This window comes from Paramisgurnus dabryanus, chromosome 3 (assembly GCF_030506205.2).
Source record: "Paramisgurnus dabryanus chromosome 3, PD_genome_1.1, whole genome shotgun sequence".
Classification (NCBI taxonomy): Eukaryota; Metazoa; Chordata; class Actinopteri; order Cypriniformes; family Cobitidae; genus Paramisgurnus; species Paramisgurnus dabryanus.
The window spans coordinates 2,270,832-2,286,024 of record NC_133339.1 but is presented as its reverse complement, the minus strand read 5'-3'; the positions used below and the strand labels follow the sequence as shown (position 1 = coordinate 2,286,024).

The following is a 15,193-nucleotide window of genomic DNA, read 5'->3' as shown; positions in this document are numbered from 1 at the left end:
AAAACTACATAGTGTTGCTTTAAGATTGATTTGATATATAACAGATAATCGAGATACATTTTTTAAAACATGGTAATGTTTTAATGTTTTGCTTTAGTGTTTTAATGTCGGACAATCATTGAAATGTGGTAAAAATGAAGAGAAAGGCAGCAGATATAGCATCCTTCTTCAGAAAGAGTAGCAAGAAGAAGCCAAATGAATCTTAGTAAAATACATTTCAGTGGCCTACAAAATTCATGTGATTTTCTGGTCTCTATAGTTTTTTTCAGCAATGGGAGATATAAATTCTGGTTTCAAAGTAAATTTCAAAAGTTTTATTTGATTAAATAGTTTTAAAAAACATGAGGTTGAATTATGACTATAAATTGTATGTTAATCTCAATTCATTTTAATTAAAATTAAAGTATTGTAGTAATTTTACATTATACATCATTGGGATTAATGCACCTATAATACTTATACATATTTTAAGGTTGGATGATAGAGATTTTATGTGCCACGTACCCCAGATTAACTGCTGGTCCCTGCCTGGCCACCCCTATCCCTGGCTCCGCCACTGCATGACAATAAAGACAAATTTTCTTAATTTAGATTTATAGTCTATGTGAAATGTGTTTTCTAAGCCTTTTTAACTTTCCTGACAAAAACAAGACATCTAGTCAGCATGTGGAGGACTCGAGCACCTTAACTCTGTTGGATCTGATCCAGAAGTGACACAGAGGTCGCCGATGGCAATTGCGGATCAACTGTATGGGTCTCACCTATAGACGGTTTCATCGGACGCATGAGCTTCCAATCTGTATTTATTCATAAGTCTGGCTAGTGGCTAAACTGATCTCTAAAAACAAATACCATGTCCAATTTTATTATTATTTTTTGCTAAATACGATGGAAGATGACAGCACTGTGCGGAGAGGTTCAGCAGCCTGGTAAGAATTTAAAGATATGAAGCTAACATCAAACATGGTAAGGAGCGTCATATTTTCGGCTGACGTCAGAGGTATGCAGGTCAATCACAACGTACAGATTAGCTGGCCAATCAGGGACACAGAGCTTTTCAAATCGATGAGTTTGTACAAAATTGTGTATTAAATGTGTATTATAAATAACATTGTTTTTTAACAATGACATAGGTGCACTTTAAAACAGTAGGTACTATATAGTATAAATATGGATAGTATGAATGAATTCGGATGTACTACATCCGCCATGTTAATACATCATGTGACATACGTCGTCATAACAACATAACATAACATTTCGTCATTAGTTAACCAATAATCAACCAATCAAAATAGGGCACACTGATTAAACACTGGAAAAATCAGGTCTAAAGGGGTTAAGTAATGGAAGTGTACTGAGCATGGGTGTGTGTGAGAGATAGTAGGCTACACATTTCAGTTTATGAATGGTGTTTTGCGTTGTGTTTGTTGCACAATTGATGTCTTGATGGCAGGGCAATAATAATGAAGACATACATCTCTAATCCCATTTATTATTTTAAGGAAGCCTCAAGTACTTTCCTTATACTTTCATGTAAGCTGAAGCTTTTGGTTGCAAAGCAGTTGGACAGTTTTGACTGAATCAATAATAATTTAGCACAAATTTGGCTTTATTCCCAAACATTAGATCTCATTGTCTTTGATTGATTTGATTTAGGAATCGTAAAATTAAAATGCTTAAAAATGGGTTATATCTACCACATTCATCAGATTTTGCTCTTCCAACTCTATGAAATCAATGTTTCTAGAAATAAACATGTTTGAAGTGGGATCACGTAATTGAATCAAAAACATCAAATTCTGATTTCTTGCTGATTGGCTGGTAGGAGGCATTTAACTCTGCAGAGCTGTGACTTCACACAGCGCCACACGAAGCATCAGGTGGATGACATCAGAGACAGAGAAGTGCAAGATAGATTTGTAATCAGACTCCTCTGTATGATTTCTTGAATGATTCTTGAGGTACTCGGATGTCATCTGCTTGCTGTTCTTGCATCACTGCTTAAAGTTAAGTAATGTTTAAAAGTAAACGTTTAAACATGCGCCTTTAGATTAAAATATTTTAAAGGGATAGTTCACCAAATAGGAAAATTCAGTTTTTTATATCTTCCTTTGTGTTCATCAAAACAAAAAAAACTCATACAGGTTTGTAACAACATAAGAGTGAGTAAATGATGACAGGATTTTATTTTTGGGTTGAAATGTCCCTTTAAGATCATGAGAAACATTTAATTCAAGTGATTTCTAGGTCTTCTAATCTCATAATTATGACTATTATTAAATATTAATTTTTTAAAGCACATGACGAAAATAGGCTAGCATCTAAAAGACAGATTACAAAAGTCATGTCTTTGTCACTAAATGCATACAGTGTGTGTATTTGAATGAAAACATCAGAAGTTTTTTTAATTTAGTGATTTTAATTTAATTTGAATAGTACTTTTCAATCTAATGCATCAAATTTCAACGACACTTTATGAAGAAAAATGCCTGACAGATCCCTCAGTGAGCAAGCTGAGGGTGACCATAATATATAAAATGAACAAAGATGTTTGAGTAGATGAAGAAGAAACATTAGAAAAATCTAAATCAAAGGATCTGTACAGATAGTGAGGAGCGTCGCTAATAAAATGAAATATGATACAAATTCAAGAGGCCACAACAAATTCAACACAACATATCCATCATACAGACATTAATGTTATTTTATTCAGATATAATCCAGCCACATCCAGTGATAATGACAATATGAACTAATTTGTTAAATTTTGTATAAAAAAAGAATATAATGACCCAATAAATCAGACAGATGTTTCACCTCTCAGTCTGCAGCATTTGAAAAACAGAATGACTGTCGCTATCAGATATGGACAAACTGCCATTGGAAAAGTGAAAATCTTGAGGCCAAACATCTCCTGATAAACACCTGAAACTGAAACACATGTTATCATGAAGTATATCTAAACAACAACAACAAACAAAATCACTTGAGATCATTTCTCTAGACTCTCACCTCTGACTGAGATCCAGCTCTTTGGAGACTCTCCTCTCTCTGGGTGTTTACAGTAGTAGAAACCCTCATGTGACTTTGAGACTGTAGGGATGATCATCATGTCTCCTGTAGTCTGATTCTGCACCACTGATCCATCTTTATAAAATTCAGCTCTCAGGTTAGAGGGTTTTTTATCTCGATATAAACAGTGTAAAGTCAGATTATCTCCTTCAGTCACAGGATCAACAGGACTGTCCAGAATCACATCAACATCTACACAACAGAAGAAATGAAGGATGATTATAAAATATAAAAAATATATCAGATTATTATCATTTTCTATCAGCTCGTTACATCTGGCAGATGGTAAAAAATAAAGTCAAATTCCATAGACTTTAAATCAAAGAGCATCTTTAACCATTATATAAGAATGGTTAAAGAATATAATAGAGACCCTAACAACCATTAAGAAAACCCTTGCAACAGTAGCAACGGTCTAAAAACCACTTGGGAAACCTTAGCAGTCGCATAGCAACATTCTGGCAACCATCTGCATTTCTCCTGTGTTGTTAAAGTCATTTCAGTTAATAGTTTCTAAACAAATTATAAATGTTAGAAATGTTGCTGAAACACGTTACAAGAAGTACTGAATTATGGAGTTACACCGTTAAAGCAATTTTACTAGCAAGGGTTCCAGCCGAACTTAGCCCCACCCACAACATTTCAGGTCGGGAAGTTCGGTCTGTTGTTGCTCCATTGTGGCGCAACTATGCTCGAAGCAAAGCTGGTCGAACCAATTAAATTGTCAGGGCAGGCTTTATACGATGATGGTCAGATGATCAACAGTAACGTAATCAACCACGTCACTAAAGAGCGCTTGTGTTGAATCCGTTTACAACAAAGACGGCTGCCGCTGGAGAATTCAGATGTGTGGATTCTGCCATTGAGTCTGCTCTGAAAGATATCGACAGCGCATTGATTTTAAAAGAGGAACAGATAATGATCGGAAATATGTTTTTGTCGTCCCTCCTACGGGATTGGGCTAAAGTAAAATTTTTCAGCTGGCTCCGATGGTTGCCAAGAAGATGGGACACAATGCAAATGGGCAAATTGGCATGCACTACAACGTGGATATAATAGCGGTCGTTGCCAGGTCCTTTTCGAAAGCCCGTGGATGAAGTTCATCTAACTTATGAATGTTAAGAAATAGTCTGAATGTATGACAAATGGACAGACGCCATTTCAACATACTTCACACACTTTAATTGGTTGTAGGTCTATCCAATTGAAACTCCCCATAATCACAGCCCAATGGAGCGGTATCAGACTTAAATTCTGACTAGAATTAAGTATGACAACGTCAGGCTACAGTTTTTCCACATTTCAGGATAAATTGACCTTAGGTTTTGGCCCCTAACACAACCACGAGCATCATTTCAGGTTGTAGTGATATTTGAAAGTTGAGCGAGGCAACTTTCCCTCTGTGAAAAATCAGACAGGTTAGGTTCCATTTGCAACTCTTTATTGTTGTAATCACACAACCAACAGTAAGTAATCAGTGGGAAAATCCAGATAAGCATAAACGTAAACACAATCCAAGATCGGGGCAGGCAGATATCATTCATATACTTTACACAGTCCAGGATCGGGGCAGGCAGAACGCAGTCGTAATCGATAACCAGTCCAATGTCGGGGCAGGCGGCAAACGGCAAAAATCCAATAGACAGTCCAATATAAACACCAAGAAAGCAAACACGGGTAATCATAAGGAACCGCTCACAAATGCTGCTATAGGGGCAAACAAGACTTCGCAAAGTTAGAGTGGCAGAGTCCCAGGTTAAATAGACCCGCTGATACGCTACAGCTGGTGTGTAATCAGCGAGTCACAGTGCATTATGGGAAATGTAGTTCAGTATGCGGGGGAGTTAGAAGTACCGGGAGCATTAACGCTGACATCCGTCACACCCGTTAGTTGGCGTGGTTTCAGCACTGACAACAAACATGCCCCCCAGTGTTTGAGAGCAGAGAATTTAATAATCCTGCCTTACAAGATTTTGAAAAACTTATTTTATTTAGCTTTTTTAATCATTCATATTTATATGGGTGGTTTAACACATTTGATGGTGGTGTCATATACTGAGAACACATTTAATATCAAACTGTACATGGACTTTAAGTTATGCATTTATATTTCAATAAAAAAAATATTACGTAATAGCCACTTATTCATTATTGAAATTATTGAATTCTGTTTATGAATTTATTATTTGTGCACTGATTGTAAAGATTTTCTGTCTCGAAAATAAACAAGTAAAAACTCACTGTGTACTGATATATTAACAGGATGAAGTTTCTCTCCAGATTCAGACTGACACCAGTACACTCCAGTATCAGATGTGTTGAGAGATCTGATTGTACATGTAGATGTTGTTCCTGTAGATCTCCAGTCTGATGATGAACAAGGTTTCAGTTTGTCTGTGTATCTTCTCACTGTCCATCCAGTAGATTTACTGTGATCCTCACAGCTCAGAGAGAGAGATTCAGATGAGAAGTGTTGAGATCTGTTGGGTCTGATGATCAGAGAGACTGAAGGAGAAACACCTGAGAAGAAAATGACAGAAAATCATCTTTATAAGAGATAAATGAATAAATGAATGATATAAGACATAGAGTGTAAGAGATTGTTGTTGTTTAGTTGTCTGTGATGAACTCACCAGTGATCCACAGTGTTTGTGTGTTACTGTACTTTGTGTGATAGACTGGATCTCCTCTCTCTGCTCTGCACATATAAACTCCTGTGTGCTTCACAGTCACTGAACTCACTGTGTAGATGCCTTTAGATCCTCCACTGCTGTTTGACACCACCTCATAATCATATTTATTCACTGTAGAGTCAAAATCTCATTTAACCCTTAAAGGCACACAAGACAAGTCTGAGTATTATTTCTCTACTAGCTCCCCCTAGTGTCTGGGAGTAAATGCTTTCTACATCTGAGACTTTACAAGACTGAAGGACACCGGGTCGGATACAGCGAACTTGCAATTGGGGTATTCTTCCTACAGACGGTAGGGGCGGGCGAGAGAGTCTTCATTCGTCATGTAATGAGTCATTTAACCATATACCGACTTACAAAGATGATTTATTAACATAAAAATGCTGTCTTGTGTCCCTTTAACAATGTTTTGAATGAATCCAGCTGATTGTTATGAGATGAATGAGATATTACCTGAGTAAAGACTCTGTACAGTAAACCAGCTGAATGTCCAGCCTGTAGATGAATTTATAACCTCACACATCAGAGTCACTGAATCTCCTTCAGTCAACCACTGCTGTGGAGAAACACTTAAAACTGTCTGTGGTTTATCTGAAAGTGATCAATCTCTCATGAATAACATGTTACACTTCATCTCTTCACACTAATAATGATGAACAAACATATAAACTCACCTGATGATACAGTCAGTGTAACAGCATCACTCATCTCAGTGTTTTGTTCACGTATCTTTCCTCTACAGGTGTATTTACCACTGTGATAGTATTGAATGTTGTTGATTTTACACTCTTGTGTCTTGCATTTGTTGACTATATACCAGTTATATGGCTCTACAGTCCAGCTGTATGTCCACTCAGTGTTTCCTGTATCCTGTATGTCACATCTCAGAGTAACAGTTTCTCCTCTGAACAGCTTTTTGTCAGGATCAACACTCACTACGGGTTTAGGGCTCTCTGTACAAACACAATTATTTTTTTATAATTAATTTATTATATCATCATGTAAAATGCTTAACAAAACACATGTACACAACCTTTCATATATTTAAACACTTAATTTGATTTAAACAAAGACCATAGTTGGGGAAACAGCAAACATTTCTCAATTGACAAAAAATGGGTTGTAAAAAACTTTGACAATCATGTTTGTTTCAAACCTGCATTACATTTTTTTCTGCAAAAAGGCACAACGAAAAAATATCTAAAAAAAATGCTGACATTTTTTCACTTAATAAAAGTGAATCAGGAGTAGGGTTGGGAACCGAGAACAGTTTCTTATTCAGAACCGGTTCTGTGTTTAAAAGGAATCGGAACCGCACAGAATTATTAAAGGAACAGTATGTAGGATTGTGGCCAAAACTGGTATTGCAATCACAAAACTTGTGGCTTAAACTGGTACTGCAATCTCACAACTGGTGGCCAATACACAAAATCACAACATAAACATCAGTTGAGGGCTGCAACTCCACTTTGACAATATGACAATATCCTGGCCAGACCTCTGTTGTCAGTGATATAAGTATTTGAAATGAAAATTATTTCTTAATGTCTAGTGACATATCAGGGCCATTTTATGATTAATTGATATACATCTGATACTCGTTTACATTTCAAAATGCATTATATTGAGTTTATTTATCTTAGTTTGGTAGGAGCATGGTCATGTGATCCAACCAATCAGTGCAAAGAGGTGCCTATAAATAGCAGTCCCATTTTTTTGCAGCATCTCTCCTCCACCCCATCACTTCACTCTCATCCAGTTTTATTTATCCCAGTTAAAGAGGGGGGAGTACTCTGGCTTCGAGCTAAAATTCTGAGCTCTGAGCCCTCCAAACAGCACGCCAAATATGCTTTATCTCATTTCCTATCGATTACATGTTAATGCAAACTCGTGATATATACATTATATTGATGCCTATATGCATCAATGCGTGCATGCAGCCGTGCACATACAAAAATTATATCCTGTACAAGTAATATGACAAAACACTTGCTCCAGCATATATAAATCTCTAATCATATGTTTTAAATGTTTGAGAACTACTGCTCCTAACATGTCCACATCATCAGGTAAGATCTTACAAGGGCTACTTCAACAGGAATAAATTATATAGTGACTGAAAATATTAATTCACTTTACATTTAAAATATTTTGAAAGTGATAAATAAACACAAATGGAATTGTTTAAGTATATTGTGCATTATTATTCCTGTTTATTTTATTATGTAGAATCAGAAACTGAAACGGGAATCGTTAGGCAGAACTGAAATCGGAACAATAAAATTTCTTACGATACCCAACCCCAATCAGGAGCATCCCTCCAAGATGACATAAAAGCAAAATAAAGTTTTTCCAATTCTTCTAAAACTGTTCTTCTCCAATTTCTCATTTTGTGTAACAAGTAAATAGAAGATGAAGTTATAAAGATTTGGAATAGCAGAGGACAGCAAATGATGGCAAAAATATTTTTGACATTAGAAATTTCTAACAACCCATAACAGACTGTCAGATTAAATTCAGTCTACAGTGACTGAGATCAATGTCATCTCTCACCTGTAACATTTATCCAAAGTCCATCACTGTAGTCTGTGTAATAGTCTGGTTTTCCTCTTCCAGCTCTACACCAGTACTGACCTCCATCTGAAACTTTAACACTGTTGACTGTGTAAGAGTTTGTTTTTGTTGTCGTCTTCTCAGTGTTTTGTGTGTGTTTGTACCAGTAAAACTTCCATCCAGTAGACCAATGATCAATGTCACACTTCAGAGTCACTGTGTTACCTGTCAGTATCTCAGTATCTGATATGAGTTTAGGTTTTGGTTTTGATCCTGCAGGAGAATAAAACACAGAGTCTCTGTTTACAGTGTAACGCTCAGAATTAAACCTTTCTTCAGTTGTGTCTTTATACCACAGATATCTGCAGTTTCTGTACTGATCGTCTATCTCACACTTCAATCTTTTCACTGAACACTGATGTTTCTTTTTGCATAGGAAAAGTTAAAGGTAGCTTTTTGTCGGGGCTTGACATTAACACCCGCCTACACGCCGGATGCGGGTAGATTTCGGCTGTGGCGGGTAAGACAGCCACTCCCACTAGCCACTTTGGCAGGTTGAATATATTTTTATTGTAGTTTTCTTAAAAGTAAACAATGTGCAATGTGACACTGGGAAAATACAACTCCCATGAGCACTCTCTGCACCCAGCGCATACTGAGACCATTTGTTGCGTACACACTCTCTGGGCAAGAGCGGAGAGAATTTCATAGCGCATACCTGAATGCACACATCCCAGTTTTGTCCAAAATCAAAGGAAACCCAGCAGTGGAGAGGTTTGCCGCTCGCGCATCATTTTAATGAAGGCTACTTTGTGCAACAATAATGCCCTCTCGACATTTGCCAATAAAAGTCTTACATAAGGTTGAACAGAAACCACAATCAAGCATAAATTTACTGCTGTTGTTAATAAATATTTAAAGTGTTTGTCTAGGGTTTTTGTGTTTATCTTTTCAGTTAATCATCTACACCCCTGCTTCACTTTTAATACATTCATTAGAATTTAATCTATTTATGCCTGCCATAGTATGTTTTTCATGCACCTAAATGATCCATACTGATATACCAGCTAAATAATGTAGTCTTAATTTAAGGTGGTCAGTCTGCATGTAATCTAGCTAAATCAAGTAAAATTAGTCTAATTAAAGTAATTTTAGGATGCCAAAGTCAAGTTTAATCATATAAAATGTATTTTACCAACAACTAAATTTTGGCCAGTGAAAATGCTGAGTGGCTAGTAACTTTGAAAACCAGCTCGTCACTTTGGCTGGTGAGCAAAACAGTTAATGTCAAGCCTTGCTTTTAGTATATTCAACATTCAATACAGTTGCAGTTAAATATTAATATTTTATTTTATAATGAGTGTATATTTTGTTGTATAGGTCAGGTCCCTCTTGTAGAAGTAATTTTAATCCTGTGAATATAACCTGAGTTGACTATTTTGACTGTATATTGTGAATGATAATAACCAGACTCACCTGATACTGTCAGTGTAACTTCATTACTGATGTGTGAGTATCGTGATCCTCTGGTCTCTGTTCCTCTACAGGTGTATTTACCTGCGTCAAACTCAGTAACAGATCTGATTGTGTAATACTGAAGTTTATTCTGCTGGATGTCTGAATCATTTTTATACCAGCTGTACTGCCAGCTGTTGACTCCTCCTCCATTGATGACACATGTGAGATTGACAGTTTCTCCTTTGTATACATGATCAGCAGGCCAAACAGACACTTGAGGTGTTGGTCTTTCTGTACAATGAAAAACAATTTACATTGAAAATAATGTCAAATAAACACTTGATTGCAAACTGTGTTGGGTGTAACTAGTTACTAGTAATTAATTGCTGTAATTTAATTACTTTTCCATTGAAAAAGTAAAGTAAGGGATTACTCTTGTTTTTCAATTTTTCATGTTATGACAACTTTTAACTATTACATTCTTCAAAACATAAAATAATAGGTTTAATTGAATTGCAAAACCAAGTTGTTTTAACTTTTTTTTTACAGTGTACACAAACTTTAGTGGTGTTTTCTTGCTGACAATAAAGAGCTAAATTAGCCAAATTAGATTTTTTTATTTAAATTGAATATTTATTTTAAGGTAAATGTTTTAGCTTTTGTAATTCAACACGATTTTAAACATAAAACAAACATAATTTGTCTAATTTAATTTAAAGCTTTAAAAGTTGTATCATCTATAAACGTAATTGTCGTTCAGTGTCCTATGAAATAATTTTCATAATGCTTTCAGAACAGAGTATGTGAGTATAAATATTTACCAGTTACTGTCAATCTTATTGGTTCACTGTGTTTTGTGTCTAAGGGAGGGTTTTCTCCTTTTCTGCCTATGCACATGTACTCTTCTCCATCAGAATCTTGAACAGATCTGATTGTTTTAGTTCGTGAAGTTTTAAAGGATTCAGTGTTTGATGGTGTGATGAAAAGAAACTCCCATCCAGTGGACTGATGAATCTCACAGATCAGAGTAACTGTGTCTCCAGTGAACACAGACGTATCTGGCTGCACAGTCAGAGTTGGCTTTACATCTGTCAATATAAAATCAATGAGACTTGTCAGTTTTTTAACAAGATTTTGTTACTATAACTGGTAAAAGATCATTAGTGCAGTCATATTTTACAGAAAAACCCCACAGATAATCCGCAGTGGTGATTTTTATATTTAAAGATATACATTAAAGTGTAATTATAATCAAAATATTAAAGGTGTTAAAGAATCCCTTATTACAATATGTTACATTGTTCTCTGATATCTACATAGAAATTATGTGACTTTATTACTCTAGGTGCAAAAATTACCCAGATACTGTTTTACATGTCCATTTACAACTCTAGGATTTGTCCCCAGGTTCATGAATAATAATGTTGATTGACTGTTCCTCAGAGCGGCTCATTTTAGAAGCTATGTCTGTTGTAAGGAGCCGCCCATCAGCCCAACAACGGAATTCAATGGCGTGGGTGAGGGATCTCGTGTTCTTTTGTGTCTTGGCGCTTCTAAAAGATTAATTCTATTTATCAGGATTTAATTACTTTCTTTGACCTCTGTGTTTAAACTATAATCTGACTCCAATTTAATATACTACACTGGGTTATTGTTAATCAACCATGTTGAAACAACCCAGCAGTTGGGTTAAAACAACCCATTATTTGGGTCACTTTAACCCAGAAATGTGTTCTGTCAGTTACCCAGCTCAGGGTTAAAAACAACCCAATATTTTTTAAAGTGTAGGAATTTGGTGCATTATATCAATTATCTGTTGATAATAATTTAGATAATTGATTATTTATAAATTCTCATAATCTTAGTTATTCGTTCATTAGGGACACGATATCGCACAGAGTATATGTTGTCCTTTGCGTATCTCACAGACACAAAATTGTCAAATTGTTCTAATGAATTTAAATTAATCAAATGTAACAATTTATTATACCAGGCAGGTTCCAGATATAAACATCAATTAAAAAATACAATACAAAATATGATTCAATTCCAGTTATTAAAAATTATCAACAGTTGCAAAAGTTACAAAGTCATACCTGGCAATAGACACTGGCTACAGAGTACTTCCAAAATGGATATATTACACACCAAGTGCTGTAGGAAGATTCTTGTTAAAGATTTCTTCCATTATGTTTTAATGCACACATAGTGTGGGAGCTTCTGGTTACAGAATCCTCCCAGAGTCTCTTGCCAAGCCACCTTATATACACAGATGAGACAAGAATCCTTAACTTCCCAAACCAGGATTTGGTTAGTTAGGTTCTTGTGACCCGAAGAAGCACCAAATGGGATTGTTAACAATCTGTTATCTATATCTCTTTAGGAGGTGACACCCATCGCATGAGTACAGTTTACGTCTTAAGTTCTAAATTTTGATATTATTAGACCTTTTTAACCATCGCACCGTGACCTTTAAAATAAAACCACACATGATTATAAAATTACAATCTCAGAACAACATTTATACATACGATCATATATATTCAGCCAATACCCAATGATGTGAGCCTGAAGGCTTGGAGGAAGATTTAGAGGATTTGAGAGGATTTGAGATGAAGAGATCAAAGGGGTCGAATGCATGTCAACAGCCCCACCTGAGGGTCAACTGTAGATAAATGTCACCAACCGAAGTTTTATTGTTTTGCAATGTCTCTCCATAAACAAACCTAAAGTTGATTGTTTAACATCTGGTCTTACAGTGTTTACATACAGACCTTATGTTTGAGGTTTGGAATAATACATTTTTCAGAGATTGGAAATGGACGTTTTTGATTGGTAAATTTGGGTTTGTTCAGTATGAACCTGCAAAACAGAACTGTACTATCAATAGTAGAACTTCAGCCTAAATGCTAGTATATAACATTAATTAGCATATAGCTATATAGCACTAACTCAGCAATCACAACTTTTTTAGCATTGTAAAAACATTGTTACTAATTGAATGTATAATTAAATGTTGGGGTGTAGATCGCCACTGTAATGTCACAGTCTGTGTTATATTGAGATTGGTTGTTTTCCAGTGGTATTTTGCATGCACAAGGTTTACATAAGAAGGCTCTATGTCATTACTGCATCACTCTCATTATTTATCCATGCCTAGATAAATACAGTTTTACATTCTACTGCATCTTGAATGGAATTTAATAGAATTTAATTTGGAACTATTTAAAACATTGAAACTGTTAAGAATAATGTTTTGTATACATTTTTCTTACATTTGCATATTCAAACCAAATGACTACATGTTTTTTCCTCAGTAACTGTAATAGCCACCCGTTTAGTGAAATAACTGACATTGTGTTTTCATAACAAAGTGTATTATGTGAGTATAAATACTTACCCTTTACTGTCACTATTATTGGTTCACTGTATTGTGTTAAAACATAAGGGTATTCTCTTTTTCTGGCTCTGCACTTGTACTCTCCTCCAGCAGAGACTCGAACAAATCTGATTGTTTTAGTTCCTGTAGTTTCAACGGATTCAGTCTTGGCGAGTGGTGTGGTAAAAAAAAAATCCCATCCAGTGGACTGATGAACCTCACAGGTCAGGGTAACTGTGTCTCCAATGAACACAGACGTCTGTGGCTGCACAGTCAGAGTTGGTTTATCTGTTAATATAAAATCACTGGGAGTTGTAAACGTGTCAAAAAATATATTTTTGTTGTAACTGGTAACAATGATCATGTTATAGCAATGTTTACATCATAACGAGTACACTATGAAAATATTTGTCAGTTTTGTGTTGATTCAGGGTTGCTGTCATCTGAAATCCTCATAGAGTTGAACGTCATCAATTTATCTTTATCATTTCTGTCCAACAGCCCTGAGAAACTCAGAATTTCTCTGTTTTAAAAGCAGATACAGGCAACAGGTGGACTGCAGGACAATAATTTAAGTTTTTGTTTTATTAATTATTATATGTATCTGTTCACCACAATATGAGAGAAACAAGCAAGGTAATTATAGCTATTTGCTGGCTGGTGTGCCTTTGTTTTATTGGGTGAGTTGGTGAGCATTTGTTCATTGTTCATGCATGGGTAAAATCAGCAGGGGACCCTAACCTCTTCAACCCTAGGACCCTGTCCCGGGTCCAAAATTTCTTATTTTTACTTAATCTAAAATATTCTTTTAATTCTTAATGGGCTGTCATGGACCCCAGTAACACATATGAGATACTGTTTGAAAGCTTAGAGTCTCTACTTTCTGCAGATATGCATCACTTTGAGATATCTTTGACTGTAAGAAAGTTATTTACACTTAATTTACACTATCACCCCCCCCCCATATTTTTTATATGATTTAATATTCACGTATTTCATATTTTTCAAATATAACAAACATGGACAAGTCTTATATCAAATGAAAGCTCTCATTCTTAGGAATAAGGCTACATCGTTATTTTCGTTCTGTTGTCATCACATATCCAACAATCGTTGAATGAATTATTAGGTAAAAAATGGTCTTTTGTAAACATATGTGAAACTTGAGCGTGAGCTGCCTCAGATAGCACATATAGCCACAAATGATACACCATCTTTTATTTTAGGTCCTACTCTAAACAATGAGTCCATTCACAGCATTTTCTTTGGTTGTGTGCATATATAATCCCTTGCTATTTATTATATGTGCAAACAAAAAATTTATATTTATATGAAAAATGTATTTTCACACCCTTTAGTAAAATGAGAATAACTTTTGAATGCGACATGCTAAAGAGTTCATTCTTTTTTTGGGGAGTTTACTGTCTGCTGCTGTTAACAACCAGAACTGTCTGCAGTCTGCTAGAGCATCCAGAACCAGAGTTATACACTATCAAAGACAGTGTTTACAACATAAAAAATAAAATTTTGTGTTTCATCATATGAAAAACAACATAAATAACAATATTTGTCACAAACAGCAGCTTTTTATGTAACTTCAAAGGGTTTTCTGTAAAATGATATAAAGAAATTGAATTTATTCCACTGTATGTGGTTATGGGGACACTTCAAATGTTTTTAGGCAGAAATTGTATACAAAAAGGGTATTATTCCTCCAATCAGTTGGAGTAAAATAACTTTTGCATACATTATGATAGAGAAAAAATTCATTTTTCCTCTGCAAGCTGACAATTGCTGGAATCAAAACTGTCTGCAGGGACCTGAGATACCCAGGACCAGAGTTATATACTTTCAAATAAAAACTTTAGAAAAAAAACATCAAAAAGCACCTATTTATTTTTGTGTTTATTAGAGGACTGATATCACATACAACCATGTTGAGCACTTTTAACAGTGTTTTATGTAATTTCAAAGGGTTTCCTGTAAAATGATACCAAACTTTTGTATGTAAACCTCTGCATGTGGGTATGGGAAG

General features: G+C 35.3%; 1 protein-coding gene across 1 annotated transcript; it reads right to left on the bottom strand.

The window, feature by feature from the left end:
- Nucleotides 1-2,803: 2,803 nt before the first annotated feature.
- On the bottom strand, nt 2,804-13,522 carry LOC135733738 (Fc receptor-like protein 5). Its single transcript, XM_065252529.1, has 9 exons — nt 13,180-13,522; nt 10,601-10,867; nt 9,798-10,070; nt 6,443-6,721; nt 6,222-6,359; nt 5,709-5,879; nt 5,317-5,595; nt 3,016-3,267; nt 2,804-2,934 (listed from the first exon to the last, which is right to left on the bottom strand). The coding sequence occupies exons 1-9, from the start codon at nt 13,520-13,522 to the stop codon at nt 2,804-2,806; spliced, it is 2,133 nt and encodes a 710-aa protein (XP_065108601.1).
- Between the last annotated feature and the right edge of the window lie 1,671 nt (nt 13,523-15,193).